Source organism: Squalius cephalus (genome assembly GCF_949319135.1).
Source record: "Squalius cephalus genome assembly, chromosome: 11".
NCBI lineage: Eukaryota > Metazoa > Chordata > Actinopteri > Cypriniformes > Leuciscidae > Squalius > Squalius cephalus.
Genome location: NC_137132.1, coordinates 1,268,947 through 1,292,876, shown reverse-complemented (window position 1 = coordinate 1,292,876; position 23,930 = coordinate 1,268,947). Strand labels below are relative to the sequence as shown.

Genomic DNA, 23,930 nt, shown 5'->3' with positions numbered 1-23,930 from the left:
CTCTTTTCAGCTGCATACACACATTTTGAGGAAATGCTCATGCTTTTACAAGGGTCTATTTGCACAAGCATTACAAGGCAAGTTGATTTACACCAAACATTTGTGCTTTAAAAACCCTCTTCACTGTATCCTGCATCTGTTTTCTGGTTTGTAGTTCGTCCGGTTTATTTAACTGTTGGTTTTACTTTCTTTTGTGGGATAATAATATATTAAGATGTAAATGTTCCTCTTCAAGGAGACTCCTCACCGCTGTCTTCTACCGCCGGCAGGATCTGACGGTTCAAGCAGGAATCTGTCGCTGAACCACCAGATGAGGCTTACACCAAACATATATTGTATGCACTATCTACTGTACATATTAATTCTTATTCACTCAGAGTCTTTATGGTAGAGATGATCTTACCACAGTTCCTCCAGTTTACAGTGAGGATCCTGCAGTAGATCAGAAAGCTGCTTGATTCCTGAATCTCCTACTTTATTCACAGACAGATCCAGTTCTCTCAGGTGTGAGGGGTTTGATCTCAGAGCTGAAGCCAGAGCAGCACAACCTTCATCTGTGACACCACAATCACACAACCTGTAGAGAACAATGAAACACATTAAGCCTATATCCAGAGATAAACATGACCACTTAAAAAATAAATAACATAATAATGTCAATATGAAATGTATAGAAATACTCATCAGTTCACTTTGTTAAAATACATCAGTTAGGATTAGGGGATTGAATATACAGTTTGTACAGTATGAAAATATTTTTTTCTATGGAAAGTCCCCATAAATCATGGAAACCCAACATGTGTGTGTGTGTGTGTGTGTGTGTGCTTAATGAATTTGTAAACATTTTAAGGAACATGTGTGTGTGTTAGGGCTGGAAAAAAAATCTATTCACCAAACTATCGCAATATTTTTGTTTACTGTTTTAAAATAGATTTTTCTTATTCCAGAATCAATATTGATTCAAATTAAATTGCTTTATTTTTGTCCTTCCTTATAGACGAGGTTGACAGAAGTTGCCACTCTTGTTCCAACAGAGGATGTAATGTGTCGTTATCTATGAGTGTTGTAATATCACTTTCAAGTGGAGGTGTGGAAGCGGCGTGAGACTGAATCAGTGTTGCCAACTTAGCGCCTTTGTCACTATTTTTAGCGATTTTTCAGACCCCTTTAGTGACATTTTTTTTTAAAAGTGACTAGCGAAAAATCTAGCAACTCTTTGGACAAACCTCAGTGTAACGGTCTCCAGCTGGAGTGCCCTTGAGAGCCACCAGAGAGCACTCCACGTAAGACTACTCACAAACTACAGTTCCCATAACTCACTGCCCGGACTCATCATCACTTATCACTGATCACATTCACCTGTACCTCATTCACTGATTGCATTCACCTGTGTCTCATCATCCTGTTAGTCTCAGTCTATTTATACCATATTCATTCACTCACCGTGAAGTCTTGTTTAAGTGTTACACTGCATTTCTGAGCATTCTCTTGGTTTTCTTGTCTCTTGGTTTTCTTGTCTCTTGGTTTTCTTGTCTCTTGGTTTTCTTGTCTCTTGGTTTTGGATATCTTGCCCTGTTCCCTGGATTACTCTCTTGCCTCTGGTCCCTGCCTGTTTGTTTGTTTGTTTGTTTGTTTGTTTCTTTGTTTTGACTGCCCGACTGTGTATGACTCTTGCCTGTACATTGGATTACGCCTCTGGATTTCCCCATACAATAAAGCTGCGTTTGGATCTAAACCTTTGTGTCTCGGAGCAGTTCGTGACAGAAGACTTCGCCATACCCAGATCCAGTGGCTTTTATGAGCATTTCCAATCTAACCATGGACCCAGTCGACCAACTACTACATTTCCAGCAAAGAGACTTACCTATTGAGGACTATGTTCACCAGTTTTGTAAGTTATCTTCTCAAGTTCCATTTGATGAAGTGGCTTTAAAGGACATTTTCTGTTTTGGACTAAATGAGCCCATAAGATCTTGGTTTCCTGAAGGGAAGTTTAATTGTAGTCTAAGAGACTTTCTGGACTATGCCCTAATTTTATGTAGTTCCTCCTTCACTGTTGGGGAGGTTGAGGAGGACATGTCCCCTAAACCTTTTTTGGGAAGGGGCATCACACTCCAAGAGGCAATGGCCACGGAGCTTGGTCCACCACATTCATCAGCATTCCCAGATCAGCCTCTTCACGTCCTGCCTGCCGAGACAGAGCCAGAGCTTCACGTCAGTCCTGCAGAGCCAGAGCTTCACGTCAGTCCTGCAGAGCCAGAGCTTCACGTCAGTCCTGCAGAGCCAGAGCTTCACGTCAGTCCTGCCGAGCCAGAGCCAGAGCTTCACGTCAGTCCTGCCGAGCCAGAGCCAGAGCTTCACGTCAGTCCTGCCGAGCCAGAGCTTCACGTCAGTCCTGCCAAGCCAGAGCCAGAGCTTCACGTCAGTCCTGCCGAGCCAGAGCCAGAGCTTCACGTCAGTCCTGCCGAGCCAGAGCCAGAGCTTCACGTCAGTCCTGCCGAGCCAGAGCCAGAGCCAGAGCTTCACGTCAGTCCTGCCGAGCCAGAGCCAGAGCTTCACGTCAGTCCTGCCGAGCCAGAGCCAGAGCTTCACATCAGTCCTGCCGAGCCAGAGCCAGAGCCAGAGCTTCACGTCAGTCCTGCCGAGCCAGAGCCAGAGCCAGAGCTTCACGTCAGTCCTGCCGAGCCAGAGCCAGAGCTTCACGTCAGTCCTGCCGAGCCAGAGCCAGAGCTTCACGTCAGTCCTGCCGATCCAGAGCCAGAGCTTCACGTCAGTCCTGCCGATCCAGAGACTGAGCTTCACGTCGTCACTTCTGCCGATCCAGAGACTGAGCTTCACGTCACGTCTGCCCGTCAAGAGTCTCGTCCCGCCGAGACTGAATCTGTTCCTGAGCCTGAGCCTGAATCTGTTCCTCTTCCTCTTCCTGCCTGTGTCTTCGGACAAGATGGCCGGCTCCACGCCTGTGTCTTCGGACAAGATGGCCGGCTCCACGCCTGTGTCTTCGGACAAGATGGCCGGCTCCACGCCTGTGTCATTGGACAAGATGGCCGACTCCACGCCTGTGTCTTCGGACAAGATGGCCGACTCCACGCCTGTGTCTCTTGACAAGATGGCCGCCGCCGAGCCAGTGTCTCCGTACAAGATGGCCGCCGCCGAGCCAGTGTCTCCGTACAAGATGGCCGCCGCCGAGCCAGTGTCTCCGTACAAGATGGCCACCGCCGAGCCAGTGTCTCCGTACAAGATGGCCGCCGCCGAACCAGTGTCCCAGGACAAGATGGTCTCCGCCGAGCCAGTGTCTCCAGACGAGATGACCACCGCCACGTCGCTTGAGCCCTCAGCAGAGATGGCCGCCGACACGGGGTCTGTTCCTGAGCCGGTGTCTGTTCCTGTTCCTGAGCCGGTGTCTGTTCCTGTTCCTGAGCCGGTGTCTGTTCCTGTTCCTGAGCCGGTGTCTGTTCCTGTTCCTGGGTCGCCTCCGCCCTGGCCTCCTGAAGGGTCGTCTCCTCCCTGGCCTCCTGAAGGGTCGTTTCCTCTCTGGCCGCCTGAAGGGTCGTCTCCTCCCTGGTCGGCTGCACTGCCGGCACAGCCTGATCCGCCCTGGTCGCCGGCACAGCCTGATCCACCCTGGTCGCCGGCACAGCCTGATCCGCCCTGGTCGCCGGCACAGCCTGATCCGCCCTGGCCTCCCGTCTTGCCGCAGTCTCCAGGTCGTTATCCGCTCCACGGGCCTGGCCCTCCATCCCGCCCCCGAGTCCGCCTCCGCTCCACCTCCCTCCTGGACAGTTTTAGGAGCGTCTGGAATCCACTCCTTAAAGGGGGGGCTATGTAACGGTCACCAGCTGGAGTGCCCTTGAGAGCCACCAGAGAGCACTCCACGTAAGACTACTCACAAACTACAGTTCCCATAACTCACTGCCCGGACTCATCATCACTTATCACTGATCACATTCACCTGTACCTCATTCACTGATTGCATTCACCTGTGTCTCATCATCCTGTTAGTCTCAGTCTATTTATACCATATTCATTCACTCACCGTGAAGTCTTGTTTAAGTGTTACACTGCATTTCTGAGCATTCTCTTGGTTTTCTTGTCTCTTGGTTTTCTTGTCTCTTGGTTTTCTTGTCTCTTGGTTTTGGATATCTTGCCCTGTTCCCTGGATTACTCTCTTGCCTCTGGTCCCTGCCTGTTTGTTTGTTTGTTTGTTTGTTTGTTTCTTTGTTTTGACTGCCCGACTGTGTATGACTCTTGCCTGTACATTGGATTACGCCTCTGGATTTCCCCATACAATAAAGCTGCGTTTGGATCTAAACCTTTGTGTCTCGGAGCAGTTCGTGACACTCAGTAACCTCCAAATGTTGTCAGTCGTGCGAGGGCGAGCTCTTGCTTTCTCCCTGCCGTCTCTGTCTCTTGTGCGTCTCCCCTGTTCAGTGAACGGCTGAGAGGAGCAGCGGCTCATTCTTCTGTTGAGCGCACGGCCGCTGACAGACGTCAATCAGCAGTATTTTTACTGACGCATCGCTTATCTGCTGCTCTTTTGTTTTATATTTAAAGAATTTAGTTTGACCATTTTAATTTCCTTTTTCTTGTGCTTATTACTTGTAATACTCACTATCACAGAGCTTTAGTTCATCCAGTTCCCGAACTCTCAATTCAGATAATTTTACACATCTAAAAAATTTAGTCATTCACTATATCATAGCTACTCATTCTATTGTTTGACAAAAAATATATAGGAAATGAGAACATCTTTATTGGACATTCGGCTATTTTATATTATATTAAAATACAGAATGTGAGCTTGAAATTAGAGAGAAAACATTAGGCACGCAGAACGCAAGTATGACGCAATGACATCATGAATATGCTAATTGATTTATGATGTCATCTAGCGACATTTAGGGAAGGCGTTAGCTACTTTCCTTTGAAAATAGTTGGCAACACTGGACTGAATGCACTGAAAAGCTCTCGCGCTACTCATATGCTGAGAGAGAGATAAGACAGTAGAGCTGCACGATTCATCTTTAAAATACTGTGATCTCCATTCAAACACCCACACAATCTTCTTCCAATTCCTCTGTCTATTAAACCTTTGACCAAATCATATCGTAACATTTTAAATCTGTGTTGGCGCTGCCGCTGACCCAGAGAGAGTTGTCAAGAAACAGCTTCACAAAAGGTCTTTTAAACCTCATAATTGTATCATTATTTCTGTGATACAATAGTTAAAATTTCAAATATAAACACTGATGTCTTCATTAGCGATCAAAATAGAGTAAATCAGCTATTAATAGAAACTTGGCACTTAAAATAACGCATTTATCGATTACATTATTTTGCCACTAGGTGGCGACAAGTGACTGTTAAAAAATGTATTTGTTATTGAATTATTTATTCAAGAGAATGTAGAACTGTATGATGCTTCTGAAATAAAACTCAGAAAGATGTGATGAATTGTATTTGTAAATATGACTCATCTTATTTATCATGTACAGTCTGTATAAGTGTATGATTTAACTTTTCCCCATAGTCTAGTGTTAAAAACAAATCGCAATATATTGCAATAAAGTGTTACCATTATTTCAAACTGGTCACCATTAAGTGTAATTGTTCCTTTTGTATGTGATGGAGTGATTCTTCTTTTTCAAAAATAATACAAAATAAACAAAGTAAAGATGAATTTGACTGATAGCATTATTATTATTTGTCTCAAGATTTCCATGGATATGGTGATATATTGTTATTGTGTGTTATTTTGGCCATGATAATCATGTAGTGATAAATCTGATATGGTGACGGTCCTGGTTCAGGTGAAACACACACCACTTCCCTCTTTTCAGCTGCACACACACATTTTGAGGAAATGCTCATGCTTTTACAAGGGTCTGTTTGCACAAGCATTACAAGACAAGTTGATTAAAACATTTGTGCTTTAAAAAACCCTCTTCACTGTATCCTGCATCTGTTGTCTGGTTTGTAGTTCGTCCGGTTTATTTAACTGTTAGTTTTACTTTCTTTTGGGGGATAATCAGGGCCGCATTAAGTCTATAAGGGCCCCTGGGCTTTACCTCTTGAGGGGCCCTTCATCCACCAGAACTATTACCTACATTCACTCAATCTTCTTAATCACAAAATGCAAGTTATCCGCCTTTTATTTTGCAGGAATAAATACCATTAACAAAACATCCAAACCTATAGGTCTGTCATATAAATAATATATAGGCCTATACAAATATCTCTGCATGAACTACATATTGACACAGTGCAAACAGTGGCGGAGTGGGTGAAACAGAAATCTCTTTATTTCAACATAAAAAGGAGTTTGACTATATACTTGACTGTTTTAGTGGCTACAACACAACCAAATACAACTTATTTGTCTTTGTAAAAATTGTAAAAGAAGAGGTTAATGCAATGAACAATAAAGAGTCTTGAAAACCCCTCTTTCAGCTCAAGTCTACCTCACAATCATTCTGAAAATCCTCTTAAATGTGTGTGTGAGGCTGTGAGAAGAAGAGAGGGAGTGTGTGTGGCAGAGCGAGACAGGAGAGAAAGAGAGGGACGAGCAACTGTCATCTGTCAGCGGCCCATGCCGGCTCTCTCTACATATCAGGGAGAACTGCAACATTTTCCCTTTAACAGTATAAATGTTTATATACATTCACTATAAATGCATATATTTGATAATTTTATCATTCAAATGTCATAAAACCGGTTGCGTAGATCACAAATCTATGTACCTTCAGGACACTGACAATGAAGATGGATAGTGACAGAGAAGATAGAAATTCTCGTAGATCTCCTCAGAAAAACGCTTGTCACACACACACACAGTTTGATTATGTCGGTAGTTTCTGGCCAACCAAATGCCTGCAGCGAGTCTCGCTCTGACAGCATCACGGGGGAAGCCTGCAATACCCTCAACTCTTGCACTATGGACACACACACTTGCAACCCATGAACGCCTCTCTAAACTACTGCGGGATTTTACAGTTTGAAGCGTCTGTCATAGAAAAACCCCATGTGCTGTCATGAATAAGAGAAATGTCTTCTCATAGCATAAGAACACGCAGTCTCATTAATAACACAGACACTGACGTGTCATTGATGTACTATAGTGTTTCTCCATGTCATGATCTGTGACACTGACATGATGTAGATTTTAAACCTGGAGAAAAATCTCTACAGTATCCAGTTTTCTCCTAAAATTAAAATGAATGGACGGGGTTAATCCTGACTGTGCTGAGATTGAGTGTGTTTAAAGTAAAGGGTTTTAAATGTATATCATGATGTCAAAGTGTGTTTTTCAGTGTGACTATCACTGAAACTGCGTCGCGTCTGAACGCGTTGTTGTCTTTGGAGCTCCATCGATTGATTTATAATTCTTGATTTCTCTTTAAACTCACTTACAACGAACATTTTCTACTTTTCCTCACCTCATAGTTACAACGCGGACTGTTGAGCAGACGCGTCTCAAGCCTAGTGATCCAACGCTGGATACTCTCATAGGTTACGTCCGTGGATCACGGCTGAACGCGTCTTCTCCGCATTCATTTACAAACAAACATTTTTTCGCCTATCGTGCGTCTACTCTACACCCGTACCACTAAAAAGACGGATTATATCCAAGACTTAAGCCATAAATTAGTATTAATATTGATAGCATCACTGGTAGCGTCGTTGCTAACTTAACGTACTGTCCATCTGTTAAAATGGCGAATATATCAGATGTAAGTAGTCTACCTTTTGGTGCAGGTGAAGACACATTTGAGCTGCACGCGGTGCAGTCCGAGCTGGAAGCTGTTGAGAAACAGATCCACGACCTTTTAGTGAGACAAGCCGAGCTGATAGACAGGCGTTTGGCTCTTGAAACATTACGCGCCGATGCACACAAATCAGTGATTAACGTTACTAACCCGCTGACTCCGACCTCGTCTACTCCGTGCGTTACTCAGCATCGGTCCCGCGCGCCGAGGTCGAGGTCGCGATCAGCCATGGTCTCGTTCACTCCGGCTCCAACATGCCACCACGAAGCCTGGATATTTCCGCAGCGGAAGACGCGAGTCAGGTCTAGACCAAGAAAACTGTCTCCGACCCTCCCGGTTTTCGAGATATCCACACAAAACCGCTTCTCCCCTCTTCGCGAAACAGAACGCGATGCTGTGATCATCGGCGATTCCATCGTTCGACACGTACACGCTACGTTAAATAAAAGTAAGGTGCATAGTCACTGCTTTCCTGGTGCTCGTGTTTCTGAAATCGCCGCTCGCGTTCCCGAGATTCTGAACGAGCGCGTCGGAACTGTGGTCTTGCACGCAGGAGTGAACGACATCAGGCTGCGCCAGACGGAGGTTCTGAAGAAAGACTTCAGGAATCTGATCGATACGGTACGCAGCACATCGCCTGATATAACGATCATTGTGTCAGGACCGCTTCCCACGTACCGACTAGGTCATGAAAAGTTTAGTAGATTATTTGCGCTAAATGAATGGTTAATGTCATGGTGCAGTGAGCAGAAACTGCTCTTTGTAAATAATTGGAATCTGTTTTGGGAGCGTCCTAGGCTTTACCGTGCTGATGGCTTACACCCAAGCAGATTCGGATCGGATCTTCTGTCAGATAACATCTCCAAAATGTTAAATACCTTTTGACTAGTAACCAAAAGTCCAAATCATAGTCTCTGCTGCACCAAATTAACTGATATAAATAGTGTTGAACATTGCATAGAAACTGTGTCTATTCCTCGTTTAGTGAGATCAAATAATAAATCTACTGCAGGATCTAGAAAAAATCTAATTGTTATTAAACCAGAGAATGTTGCTATTAGTAATCAAAAACAATTTCTAAAGCTAGGTCTTCTAAACATTAGATCACTCACACCTAAGGCAGTTATTGTAAATGAAATAGTCACAGATAATAGCTTCGATGTACTTTGCCTTACTGAAACCTGGCTTAAACCAAATGATTATTTCGGTCTAAATGAGTCTACTCCATCAGGATACTCCTATAAGCACGAACCCCGTCTGATTGGTCGTGGCGGCGGTGTTGCAACAATCTATAGAGATATTCTCAATGTTACTCAGAAAACGGGCTATAAGTTTATTTCGTTTGAAGTACTTGTACTAAATGTTACGCTCTTAGATGTTAGAAAAACATCCCTATTATCTCTAGCCTTGGCTACCGTATATAGACCGCCTGGGCCTTACGCTGATTTCCTAAAAGAGTTTGCAGATTTTCTCTCTAACCTATTAGTTAATTTTGATAAAGCATTAATTGTTGGAGACTTTAATATCCACATAGATAATTCAAATGATGCGCTAGGGGCTGCGTTTACAGATTTATTAAACTCCTTTGGGGTCAAGCAAAACGTTACCGGACCAACTCATCGTTTTAATCATACACTCGATTTAATTATATCACATGGAACCGATCCAACCGATATAGATATCATTCCACAAAGTGACGATGTCACTGATCATTACATGGTAACTTGCATATTACGTACCCCTGTAATATATCATGCTGCGCCGCGTTATCGATTAGGTAGAACAATCCTTCCATCCACCATAGATAATTTTTCAAATAGCTTATCTGATCTGTCTCAGCTGCTGCCTGAACCCAAACAAACAGATGAACTTGAGGAATTAACTAGTATTATGAGCACCATTCTCTCTGGAAAATTGGATATTGTTGCACCCATTAGACTAAAAAAAGTCAGAGAGAAAAGTAAAGCACCATGGTACAACAATACTACGCATGTTCTAAAGAGAGAAACCCGTAATTTAGAGCGTAAATGGAAAAAAACTAACTTAGAGGTCTTTAGAATCGCGTGGAAAGACAGTATGTCACGTTATAAAAAGGCCCTAAAAGAGGCCAGAGCTGAGCATCTCCGCAAACTAATAGAAAACAACCATAACAATCCTAGGTTCTTATTTAACACCGTGGCTAGACTAACAAATAAACAGATGTCTCCTGAACAAAATATTCCGTTAGAGTTTAGTAGTAATGATTTCATGAAGTTCTTCACTGAGAAAATAGAAAACATCAGAACCACAATTGTAAACGTTCAATCCTCAATCGCGTCTTATAACTCAGCCTCAACTATCACCCCGCAAGAACAATTACAGTGCTTTACAACTATAGAACAAAAAGAGTTAAATAAACTTATCACTTCATCTAAAACAACAACATGTTTACTAGATCCTATACCAACTAAACTATTGAAAGAAGTGTTACCTGTAGTGGAAGAGCCTCTCCTCAATATTATTAACTCGTCTTTATCATTAGGTTATGTTCCAAGAACATTTAAACTGGCAGTTATAAAACCTCTCATTAAGAAACCACAATTAGATCCACATAATCTAGCAAATTATAGACCCATTTCAAATCTACCTTTTATGTCTAAAATACTAGAAAAAGTTGTGTCCGCTCAACTGGGCTCCTTCTTGCAAGAAAATGACACCTATGAAAAGTTTCAGTCTGGGTTCAGGCCGCATCATAGCACTGAAACTGCGCTCGTTAAAATCACAAATGATTTACTTTTAGCTTCTGACCAAGGCTATATCTCAATACTAGTTTTACTTGATCTTAGTGCTGCATTCGATACTATAGATCATACAATACTCTTAGATCGACTACAAAATTATACTGGTGTTCAAGGACAAGCATTAAGCTGGTTTAGATCGTATTTATCTGACCGCTACCATTTTGTTTATTTAAATGGAGAAAAATCGATCATAACTCCAGTAAACTATGGAGTGCCGCAGGGATCTGTGTTAGGCCCTCTATTATTCTCAATATATATGCTGCCACTTGGAAATATTATAAGGAAACATGGAATTAGTTTCCATTGTTATGCTGATGACACTCAAATCTATATTTCATCACGGCCAGATGAAAACGCTAAATTATCCAAATTGACAGAGTGTGTTAAAGATATAAAAGATTGGATGACGCGCAATTTTCTCTTATTAAATCCAGATAAGACAGAGGTAATACTTATCGGTTCAAAAAACCACCCACAAAACCTCTCACAATACAACTTTAACATAGTAGGATGTCCTGTTACTTTATCCTCTACAGTAAAAGACCTGGGTGTTATACTAGACTGCAACCTGTCTTTTGAAAATCATATTTCATATGTTACAAAAACAGCCTTTTTCCACCTTAGAAACATTGCTAAGCTACGTAATATGCTATCAGTTTCTGACGCAGAAAAGTTAGTTCATGCATTCATGACCTCGAGACTAGATTACTGTAATGCTTTATTAGCTGGTTGTCCTGCGTCCTCAATAAACAAGCTACAGTTAGTCCAAAATGCTGCCGCTAGAGTTCTAACTAGATCAAGAAAATATGATCATATAACACCGATTTTATCATCACTACATTGGTTACCTATAAAGTCCCGTATTAATTACAAGGTATTGCTACTGACTTATAAAGCCCTAAACGGCTTAGCTCCAGTCTATTTAACCGATCTTCTATCGCCCTATAATCCATCGCGCTCTTTAAGGTCACTAAATTCGAGGCTTTTGGTCATACCTAGGATATCCAGATCCACCAAAGGAGGGAGAGCATTTTCACATTTAGCTCCAAAACTCTGGAATAGTCTTCCGGATACTCTTCGTTGCTCAGACTCGCTCTCCCAGTTTAAAACTAGATTAAAGACGCATCTCTTCAGCCAGGCATTCATATAATACTTTTAATCTTACAGTTAAATCCGGTCTCTAGTTCATAAACGCCAGAGGAGAACTGGCCCCCGACTGAGCCCGGGTTCTCCCAAGGTTTTTTTTTTCTCCATTAGGTCACCTGATGGAGTTTTTCGGTTCCTTGCCACTGTTGCCTTTGGCTTGCTCAGTTGGGGATATTTGGATATTTAATTTAACTAATCAATCAACGATACTATTGATCAGCATTACCAAACATGGACGTTCCATTAGAAACAAACATTGATGTATTGTTTTAATTTATTACTGTGAAGCTGCTTTGATACAACCTATGTTGTGAAAAGCGCTATATAAATAAACTTGACTTGACTTGACTTGACTATCAGTACTGCAGTATCACCTTAATGAGGAGCAGCTCATGTGTTCAATCATTTACAGATCAAACACATGAACTCACAGCGGCAGGAGAAATACAGCAAACGCTTTAAAAATATTAATTCTCTTACATCATATGAACAGACGTTAAATTAATTTGATGAATTTGATCACGTTGTTTCAATAGCTTTGCTTGTAATTAATGTAATAAAAGTTATTCCATTTTGATTATACTTTATGAATTCACAGTGACAGTTTTATGTGAGAGTCACGCATGATCTTACCACTGTATCTCCAGTTTACAGTGAGGATTCTCCAGCACAGCATAGAGCAGCTTCACTCCTGAGTCTCCTAGTTTATTCCCAGACAGATCCAGTTTTCTCAGGTGTGAGGGGTTTGATCTCAGAGCTGAAGACAGGGCAGCACAACCTTCATCTGTGACACCACAATCCCTCAACCTGTAGAGAACAATGACACACTCTTCAATCTCTCATATCAAAACAGAAATCTTTGTTTTTCTTAATTGTGTTTATAATTTGTTCAAGATCTCTTTTTTTAAACAATTAATTCACTATATCAGTAAGTTTAACAGTTATTCTAAGAGATTATGTCTCTATGTGAGGGAGAAAGATTATATAAAACTGATGAAATGGAATACATTGAATTCAACTTTTTTTTACCTAAATAAATGTTTTTTTACCTTAAATTAAATTAAAATTAATATTATTTTATTAAAATTAATTAAATACACGTCTCTTTAACATTGCGTGGAAGTCGGGTACAGTGCCCAAGGAGTGGCAGACTGGGGTGGTGGTCCCCCTGTTGAAAAAGGGGGACCAGAGAGTGTGTGCCAATTACAGGGGTATCACACTTCTCAGTCTCCCTGGTAAAGTCTACTCCAAGGTGCTGGAAAGGAGGGTTCGGCCGATAGTCGAACCTTGGATTGAAGAGGAACAATGCGGTTTTCGTCCCGGCCGTGGAACAACGGACCAGCTCTTTACTCTCACAAGGATCCTGGAGTGGGCTTGGGAGTATGCCCATCCAGTCTACATGTGTTTTGTGGATCTGGAGAAGGCATACGACCGGGTCCCCCGGGAGATACTGTGGGAGGTGCTGCGGAAGTATGGGGTGAGGGGGCCCCTTCTCAGGGCTATCCAATCCCTGTACATCCAAAGCAAGAGCTGTGTCCGAGTACTCTGCAGTAAGTCGGACTCTTTCCAGGTGAGGGTTGGCCTTCGCCAGGGCTGCGCTTTGTCACCAATCCTGTTTGTGATATTCATGGACAGGATATCGAGGCGTAGTAATGGTGGGGAGGGGTTGCGGTTCGGTGGGCATGGGATCTCGTCACTGCTTTTTTGCGGATGATGTGGTCCTGATGGCATCATCGGTCCGTGACCTTCAGCTCTCACTGGATCGGTTCGCAGCAGAGTGTGAAGCAGTTGGGATGAGGATTAGCACCTCTAAATCTGAGGCCATGGTTCTCAGCAGGAAACCGGTGGAATGCCAACTCCAGGTAGGGAATGAGTCCTTACCCCAAGTGAAGGAGTTCAAGTACCTCGGGGTCTTGTTCACGAGTGAGGGGAGATTGGAGCAGGAGATTGGCCGGAGAATCGGAGCAGTGGGGGCGGTATTGCACTCGCTTTACCGCACCGTTGTGACGAAAAGAGAGCTGAGCCGTAAGGCAAAGCTCTCGATCTACCGGTCAATTTTCGTTCCTACCCTCACCTATGGTCATGAAGGCTGGGTCATGACCGAAAGAACGAGATCGCGGGTACAAGCGGCCGAAATGGGTTTCCTCAGGCGGGTGGCTGGTGTCTCCCTTAGAGATAGGGTGAGAAGCTCAGCCATCCGCGAGGAGCTCAGAGTAGAGCCACTGCTCCTTTGCGTCGAAAGGAGCCAGTTGAGGTGGTTTGGGCATCTGGTAAGGATGCCTCCTGGACGCCTCCCTAGGGAGGTGTTCCAGGCACGTCCAGCTGGGAGGAGACCTCAGGGAAGACCCAGGACAAGGTGGAGAGATTATATCTCCACACTGGCCTGGGAACGCCTCGGGATCCCCCAGTCAGAGCTGGTTAATGTGGCTCGGGAAAGAGAAGTTTGGGGTCCCATGCTGGAACTGCTGCCCCCGCGACCCGACCCCGGATAAGCGGATGAAGATGGATGGATGGATAAAATTAATATAAAAAAGTCTAAATATAAATGTTTATATACATACATTATAAATGCATATATTTGAAAATAAATTTCTCACAAATAACATAAAACCGGTTACGTAGATCACAAATCAGGTCAGATAGGTGGAGGGTTTAAAAGCTGAAGTGTGACTCATATTGTTTGTTAAACCATTAATGCATAATGTTTAAGTAAGAACTGTTATAATGTTTTAACAGTGATGCTTATTCTCAGTGTTACTTACACAGCTGATCTAGTTGCTGTAACCACAGGCAGCAGCTTCTGAAGAACTTCATCTGCTGTGTTTTGTGGGACACTAATTGAAAATAAAAAATAAATAAGTTAATTATTAATGCTAACAATAATAATAATTCATATCATAAGTAAATAATACATTATACCTTCCTAAATACCCTCAAATATTTGTTTCATTAAACACTGCTTTATAAAGGACGTGTGAAAAAGTTGTTTTATTATCTATAACTGTAGAAGCCTTGTATTCAGCCAACACAGACTTGTTTTTTCTTTATCTTGTCAATGTTGCTGTGGTCTATTAGCCTACATTTACACTACAACACCGTTTTGATCAGATTTTTTTTTGTCCTGTCAAATGCGTATATTTTCATGAATCAAGAAGTATTTTGCGTTAAACATGTTGTTTTTGAAATGAGAAGTAAGCTAATTGTGATAAAGTCACATTACCTGCCACAGCTGGGGAAGCAGCACTGGCGCGCACACACACACACACACACACACACACGCACACACACACACACATGCACACACACACACACTAGTAGTGGGAAGTTCGGATCATCTTACTGACCAACAGCGTGCGAGTAAGCCTCAGCACTGTATGGCTGTGCAGTAGCACTGCGTTATTTTATAAAGGCTTCAGTATTTCGGAGAAAGGAGTTTTCCCCCCATTGAAGACTTTGATCCCGACTCAGCCATACAGCAGTGGCATCAGGCCAGCGTCAGAGCGAGGAGGACAGATTTCATGGAAAGAGGAGCCAAGAAGAGAAAGACCCAACTTGAAGATGAGAAGGAGACGTCTGAGGAGGAAGATGATGATGACTCTGAAGAAGACTAAAGTGACACTTTAATGCTATGTTACTGAGAGATGAGTCAATATTTTTTTTTGTTCATTAAACATGTAGGCCTACAATTACTGTAGAATATGACCAAACTGACCAAACACAATTTTACCATGGTCTCACAGGCTCTTTTTCACATCACTTTTTATTTGCCAATATTAATAAAATATGTATTAATAATAAAAAGCAATTCAAAATATGCTAGTTCACTTTCTTTTATAAATTTAAATTCCGGAAAAAGTGTCTGGTAAAATTGGGCATCCACCAGCCACTTTATATCTCGCAATATAAGATGAACTAATCATTTCTGTTTTTGCATTCAGCTTATGGGTTTGTGACTTGAAGAACGAACGACTCAAACCAGAACCAGAAGACTCGAGAGATGAACTAATCATTTCTGTTTCATGTACAGAACCTATGGGATGTTGCGCGCATGCGCGGTCAACACAAAATGAACGAATCACTCTGAGACAACTCGGTAGTCCCGAGTCATATTAAAGATTTGTTCAAAATGAAAATTGTGACGAAATTGTGTTCAAAATTGATTATCAAATAGATTAAGTATTGGGACTTCCGGTTTAGCATCTGCCATGTGAGGCCGCATAAATCGGGAGCTCCGCAAACCATCTCTTAAATTTCGTTTTATACTTGATACAGCGTTATATAACTATATTTATTTATTTTACATCTCGTGTAGGCCTATTTGAAGGTCACTTCACTTCTTACGATATTGTTGAAATCTTATAGCCGCAAAGTTCCAGCGATGTCTTCAAAAACACAACGACAAAAAAAGGACGATTCGGCTGTTGCCGGCGGGTCGTCTTTGGAAACGGCTGAACTTTACACGCCTGAGGGTGTTGCGATTATGGGTGCCATTAACAGGTTGGAAAGTGGAATTCATGCCAAATTTGACGCGCACGCCGCTGAAATTCGAGGTAAAATTTCCCAGGTACGAGAAGAAATGCATAACACATTTTCACATTAAAACCCAGAGTGAGCGCTTAACAAGCCTGGAGACCGCTACCTCAGATTGGACGACCAGTCTTCTTTCTTTTGAGCCAACGGTCGTTTCTCTCCAGAAAGAGGTCGCCTCACTGCAAGCTAAGTGCATCGATTTAGAGTGTCGTTCCCGTAGATCCAATCTTCGCTTGGTGGGAATCCCGGAAGGTTTGGAAGGCCCACAACCTACGAAGTTCGTGGCAGATGCTTTGGTGGAGATATTTGATCTTCCTGAACCTCCACTTCTTGCTCGTGCACATCGTACACTTGCACCGAAACCTGCGGAGGGTAGCCGTCCGCGAGCCTTCGTAATTTGCTTCCATCGCTACGACGTCAAGGAGGATATTTGGCGAAAAGCGAGCCGGGGTGGGCAGCTTAAGTTCAGAGACAAAACTGTGTTCGTCTTCCCGGACTTTCCGCCTGAGATTGCCAAGAAGCGAGCTGCATACTATGAGGTGAAACGTCTACTGAGGTCCATGCCAGATGTTAAGTACGGTCTAAAGGGTCTAACCAGCTTCAGAATCACAAAGAACGGCGCTGAATATATGTTTGATACTCAACACAACTGTGAAACAACACCTATTACCTGCTTGAACACCTATAAATGTGCTGGAACTTATGTCTCTTTTTCTCTGGTTCAGAGACTATTGAAAGCACTTTACTCAGGTGTGTGGTTTAATATGTTAGGATTTATTATTTGATTATAATTATAATTTATATAATTATATAGGATTATAATTTTTATTTTATTTTTTATTTTGTCTGTATCAGAATATATTCGCTGTATTTGTTATTTGTTTGCGGAGATGAGTCCGAGGTAAGAATCACAATATCTCGCACGCACATTGGGGTTTTTCCTCAGGGTAGCGTACACTCTAGTTGGGGGAGTGTTAGCTTAGGTCAAGAGCGCGGGGTGGGGGGTGGAAGTGAGGACGGGGGGCGGGTCTTCACGCTAGGGTTCTTGAAGTGTGTTAATATGTTCTCATTTCTTTGTTCATCTCATAAGCACAAGACTGGACTGTTGCTCTTTTGTATTGTTTCATTCTTTTCTGTAGTTGCTGTTCCTTGTATAATTATTTGTGGTTTACAAGTATATTTTTGGTCTTTCTCCTCTCTTTTTTTTTCTTTCTTTTCTTTAAATGATGGGTGGTAGAGCTAATGAAGATGGTTTGTTGAGATGGGTTTGCTGGAACTGTAAAGGTTTGAATAATCCAGTCAAAAGCAATACGGTTCTGACTCATCTTAGGAAACTGAAAGCCAGTTTCTGTCACGGGAGGTCAAAAAATGAAGCGAGGATTCAAATGCAGGAAAGGAATTTTTAATAAATAATAAACAAACAAAAAGGTACAAACAAAACTCCCACGTGGGGGAAAACACTAGAACAAAACTTAAACAGATCAAAACACTGGGAACAAAACACAAGAACATTAGACAACGATCCACACAGACTGCAAACAAGAGGGAACTAATAAAGGGAAACTAATCAGGGGGAACAGGTGGGAGAACTCAAACAATAATCAGATAACAAGTAGGGCGGGGCTAACAATGACACAAGCACATGGCTCAACATAACAGACACCCAAGTGCAGAACAAGACAGGACAGACATGTGACATAACCCCCTCCTTAAGGAGTGGCTTCCAGACACTCCACTAGAACGGGGGGGACAGACCAGGGCGGGACGGGAGGAACAGGCCAGGGCGGGACTGGAGAAACAGACCAGGGCGGGACTGGAGAAACAGACCAGGGCGGGACTGGAGAGACAGACCAGGGCGGGACGGGAGTGACAGACCAGGGCGGGACGGGAGTGACAGACCAGGGCGGGACGGGAGTGACAGACCAGGGCGGGACGGGAGTGACAGACCAGGGCGGGACGGGAGGGACAGACCAGGGCGGGACGGGAGGGACAGACCAGGGTGAAACAGGGGGAACAGGGGGAACAGGAAGGACAGACCAGGGTGGGGCAGGGAAAACGGACAGTTCGGGAGGCCAGGGCAGAGCTGAAAGTCCATCGGGCGGCCACGGCGGAGACTTTCCCTCGGGCGGCCACGGCGGAGACTTTCCCTCGGGCGGCCACGGCGGAGACTTTCCCTCGGGCGGCCACGGCGGAGACTTTCCCTCGGGCGGCCACGGCGGAGACTTTCCCTCGGGCGGCCACGGCGGATACGACCCCTCGGGCGGCCTGGGCGGAGACGACCCCTCGGGCGGCCTGGGCGGAGACGACCCCTCGGGCGGCCTGGGCGGAGACGACCCCTCGGGCGGCCAGGGCGGCGACGACCCCTCGGGCGGTGTAACTGGCACCAACGGCTCAGGCACTGGAACTGGCACCAACGGCTCAGGCACTGGAACTGGCACCAACGGCTCCGGCACTGGAACTGGCACCAACGGCTCCGGCTCAGGAACAGGCACCAACGGTTCAGGCACTGGAACTGGCACCAACGGCTCCGGCTCTGGAACTGGCACCAACGGCTCAGGCACTGGAACTGGCACCAACGGCTCCGGCTCAGGAACAGGCACCAACGGTTCAGGCACTGGAACTGGCACCAACGGCTCCGGCTCTGGAACTGGCACCAACGGCTCCGGCTCTGGAACTGGCACCACCGGCCCAGGAACAGGAACAGACACCACCGGCCCAGGAACAGGAACAGACACCACCGGCTCAGGTACTGGAACAGACACCACCGGCTCAGGTACTGGAACAGACACCACCGGCTCAGGTACTGGAACAGACACTGGCTGCGGCTCAGGAACAGACACTGGCTGCGGCTCAGGAACAGACACTGGCTGCGGCTCAGGAACAGACACTGGCTCCGGCTCAGGAACAGACACTGGCTCCGGCTCAGGAACAGACACTGGCTCCGGCTCAGGAACAGACACTGGCTCCGGCTCAGGAACAGACACTGGCTCCGGCTCAGGAACAGACACTGGCTCCGGCTCAGGAACAGACACTGGCTCCGGCTCTGGAACAGACACTGGCTCCGGCTCTGGAACAGACACTGGCTCCGGCTCTGGAACAGACACTGGCTCCGGCTCTGGAACAGACACTGGCTCCGGCTCTGGAACAGACACTGGCTCCGGCTCTGGAACAGACACTGGCTCCGGCTCAGGAACAGACACTGGCTCCGGCTCAGGAACAGACACTGGCTCCGGCTCAGGAACAGACACTGGCTCCGGCTCAGGAACAGACACTGGCTCCGGCTCAGGAACAGACACTGGCTCCGGCTCAGGAACAGACACTGGCTCCGGCTCAGGAACAGACACTGGCTCCGGCTCAGGAACAGACACTGGCTCCGGCTCAGGAACAGACACTGGCTCCGGCTCCGGCACAGACACTGGCTCCGGCTCCGGCTCAGGAACAGACACCACCGGCTCAGGAACAGACACCACCGGCTCAGGAACAGACACCACCGGCTCAGGAACAGACACCACCGGCTCAGGAACAGACACCACCGGCTCAGGAACAGACACCACCGGCTCAAGTGTGTACGTAGCCCACACACACCACATGGCTGTGGCCATAATGGCCAGTGTCGCGGTCACTGAGGGCTCAGGCTCAGGAACAGACACCACCGGCTCAGACACAGGCTCGACGGCGGCCATCTTGTCAGGGGACACAGGCTCAGCAGGCGTGACGTGAACAGGCTCGGCGGCGGCCATTTTGTCCGAAGACACAGGCTCGGCAGGCGTGACGTGAACAGGCTCGGCGGCGGCCATCTTGTCCGAAGACACAGGCTCGGCAGGCGTGACGTGAACAGGCTCGGCGGCGGCCATCTTGTCCGAAGACACAGGCTCGGCAGGCGTGACGTGAACAGGCTCGGCGGCGGCCATCTTGTCCGAAGACACAGGCTCGGTGGCAGTGACGACCATCTTGTCCGAAGACATAGGCTCAGGAACAGTCTCTGGCTGGGCAGACGTGACGTGAACAGTCTCTGGCTGGGCAGACGTGACGTGAACAGTCTCTGGCTGGGCAGACGTGACGTGAACAGTCTCTGGCTGGGCAGGCGTGACGTGAACAGTCTCTGACTGGGCAGACGTGACGTGAACAGTCTCTGGCTGGACAGACGTGACGTGCTTCCTCTTCCTCCTCCGCCTCCGGACCACCGGACTCGAGACCACCGAATCCGGGACCATCGGAACTGAGACCATCGGAACTGGGACCACCGGAACTGGGACCACCAGAACTGGGACCCCTGGAACTGGGACCTCTTTAGCAGGAGGATTACCGTGACGCTCCAAGGAATTCACAAATTCCTCAAACGTCGTATGTTGCAAAGCTCTCATTATTAGGAAGTCGATGGGTTCATCAAGGGCGTAGTTAAACAAGTCCTTAAGAGCCTCAACACCAAGCCCCAGTCCTTCTGCAGCAGTGTTGAATTTCACAGCAAACTCTCTCACATTAGTCCCCATCTGACGAAGGGAACTCAAAGTGCTGAAACGTACAATACGCTCATAATGCGGGCAGGAAATAGGAGGCTGGATTGAATCCTTCCGCTGAATCCTCATCCTTGTGGTGGATCGTTCTGTCACGGGAGGTCAAAAAATGAAGCGAGGATTCAAATGCAGGAAAGGAATTTTTAATAAATAATAAACAAACAAAAAGGTACAAACAAAACTCCCACGTGGGGGAAAACACTAGAACAAAACTTAAACAGATCAAAACACTGGGAACAAAACACAAGAACATTAGACAACGATCCACACAGACTGCAAACAAGAGGGAACTAATAAAGGGAAACTAATCAGGGGGAACAGGTGGGAGAACTCAAACAATAATCAGATAACAAGTAGGGCGGGGCTAACAATGACACAAGCACATGGCTCAACATAACAGACACCCAAGTGCAGAACAAGACAGGACAGACATGTGACAGTTTCGTGTTTCTTCAAGAAACTCACCTCTGTTCATCTGACCATTTTAGATTGAAAAAAGACTGGGTGGGTCAAGTTTATCATTCACATTTTCAGTTCAAGTCCAGGGGCTGTGGCATTTTGATACATAAATCCACTCCGTTTGCCGTATCACAAGTAATTGCAGATCATAAGGGCAGATACGTCATTGTAACAGGAACTTTGTTTTCAACACCCCTAATTCTTGCGAACGTCTATGCCCCTAATTATGATGATGTTTCCTTTATCACCTCTTTTTTATCATGTATACCTGACCTTCACTCTCATTCATTAGTCCTGGGTGGAGATTTTAACTGTGTGATATGTCCACGACTTGATAAGTCCTCGAAAAAAGTTATATCTCTTTCAAAATGCAGCGATTATTCAGTCTTTTCTGCATAACTATGGTATTCGTGATCCATTTCGCTTTTTAAATCCTTCCGCAAGGAAATATTCATTTTTTTCGCAAGTACATCATTCCTATTCACGAATTGATATTTTTTTCTAGATAACAAACTTCTTCCATATCTGCAGAATTGCTCATATGAAAGCATAGTAATATCTGATCATTCACCAGCTGTTCTGAAACTAAGCTTTCCAAAAGCACCCCCAAAGCATTATCAATGGTCCTTTAACCCTGGTCTATTACGGGATAAAGAATTAGAAAATTTATCTCCTCAAATATATCTTCTTTTCTTGAACTAAATAGTACTCAGGTTATGGCTTATTCTACCATTTGGGAGACCTTAAAATGTTATCTGCGCGGTTTAATAATTTCATATTCGTCTTATAAAAATAGAGAGCGAAAGAGGCAACTAGATGAATTATCTAGTTCTATAACAGCTATTGATGTTCAGTACTCACTGAACCCACCTTCCAACCTTTATAAAGAACGTCAGATTTTGCAGACAAAATATGATCTATTATGGACTGAAGAGGCTGAGAATTTGTTTTACGAGCTCAACATAGGGTCTATGAGTTTGGTGATAAGACGGGTAAATTGTTAGCTTATCAAATTCGTAAATCGCAGACGTCACTCTTGATACCCCAACTTAACCCTCTGGAGACCAAGGTGTTTTTGGGGCCCTTGGGATGTTCTGACATGCCCTTGCATTTGTGTTTTTTCCAGTTATTTATAAACATGTTAATGGCAAAGGTGTAAATTCACTATATATAGCACAAACAGGGCTACCATAATATGTGAGCAACATAAATGTACATGTTTGAATTTTTTAGAGAATAATGTTTATGCATGGTTATTGAAAAAACTAAAAACTAAAGTTTCTGAAATAAGGCCACAAAACACATACTAAATATGTGTCCACAAGACTTCTGAATAATGGATGTTGTTGCCTAGAGTTTTTTCTTCAAAATGATCTGAAAATCATCCTGCCTAATCATTCACATAAATATACACATATATATACACTACCAAATTTGTTCACAGTTGGAAGCATCGCAATTTTTTTCATTTTTCCACAAATTGTGCTTGCAAATTGTATAATATCCAAGGTAAACATGTCTAGTAATTGTGCAGTTAATTCTCATACTGTATTTTCAGTTTTTGCATATGTATCCTCTCCCCAAATTTGTCACTAATAAAACACAATAAAACTTATTTAACGAAAAGGCTTATCCCTTTTAATAGTTTGTTTACATCTACCTTGTAAATATTTTTTTATTAAAAAGGTTACAATTACAACAACAATTCAAGTGTAATCTTTCTTTGTAAAAATTAAAGTATACAAAACATATTATTTGATGACTTTATTTTTGACAAAACATACTATATTTAACATATGAGCAAAAATTGGCAAACAAAAGCTTATTTGATGTGGCAGTCTATTTTACAGTAAAAACTTTATAATCTATTCAAAACTAGTCAACGAAATGTTGTCTTTCATTTGTCTGTAACATCTTTCGTTATTATTATAGGGAATATAAATGTTAATTTGCAGTTTAATACGTTGCTTATACAAATACATTTTATTTCAACATATTTCAGTCAATTTTTACTCATCTCAGTATAGCAAAATAGTTTGCTAAAAGCGGATCATTCATTCACACACAGAAACGCTTGAGAATGAAAAGACTTACTACAGTAGGCTATTCCATCCGTTCCTCCTCGAAATACCCGCACTTCTGAGGTACATTTTCCATTATTATTATTACGATAGTATTATTCCCCACAGCGCCGCGAGACGGTGTAAACAAATACAATGATCTGATTAAACTTGGTGTGTTTTCTCGAGCTGATATGGGGGCGTTCACAGTTTGCTTGGATTGCCTCAGTCATTTGCGTTTAAATAGCGCGCTCTCCGTGGGCGGGATCACATTAAAAATAATTAGCTGAGATGAGAACGACTGACATCTCTCTCTTTTCATACAGATTACATAAAGAGAGAATATTTGATTTAGTTTTGAATTAGATAATTTAAAAGTACACACTTGAATGATTATAAAGATATATTGCTCATGCCTGGGTGAATAGTATTCGCTGAGTTTTGTTTAAATTTAGAGACGTGCTCCAAAAAAAAAAAGTTCACCGAGACGCACAGGCAGAAATCACACCCTGTTTATTTTCTTTATTTTACAAAAACACAATATTTCTTTCGCTTGTAAGTGGACACATAAAAAAGTAGACATTTAAGTGTTTATTTTTTCATATTTCTTAAGTCTGTATGACCATAAATGACGGAGTATTTTAAGTTTATTTTGCTGCTATGTGTAAAAAATCG

The 23,930-nt window shown here is 43.9% G+C and overlaps 1 protein-coding gene across 3 annotated transcripts in view; it reads right to left on the bottom strand.

Moving 5' to 3' along the window:
• LOC307167421 (NLR family CARD domain-containing protein 3-like) overlaps window positions 1–23,930 on the bottom strand; it is a 52,959-nt gene that overhangs the window by 8,582 nt on the left and 20,447 nt on the right. For all 3 annotated transcript variants that reach the window (XM_079886516.1, XM_079886514.1, XM_079886515.1), the window contains 3 exons: window positions 14,455–14,526; window positions 12,326–12,499; window positions 404–577 (listed from right to left, as the gene is read on the bottom strand). In XM_079886516.1, coding sequence (XP_079742642.1) covers window positions 404–577; window positions 12,326–12,499; window positions 14,455–14,526 — 420 coding nt within the window. The remainder of the gene's footprint in view (window positions 1–403; window positions 578–12,325; window positions 12,500–14,454; window positions 14,527–23,930) is intronic.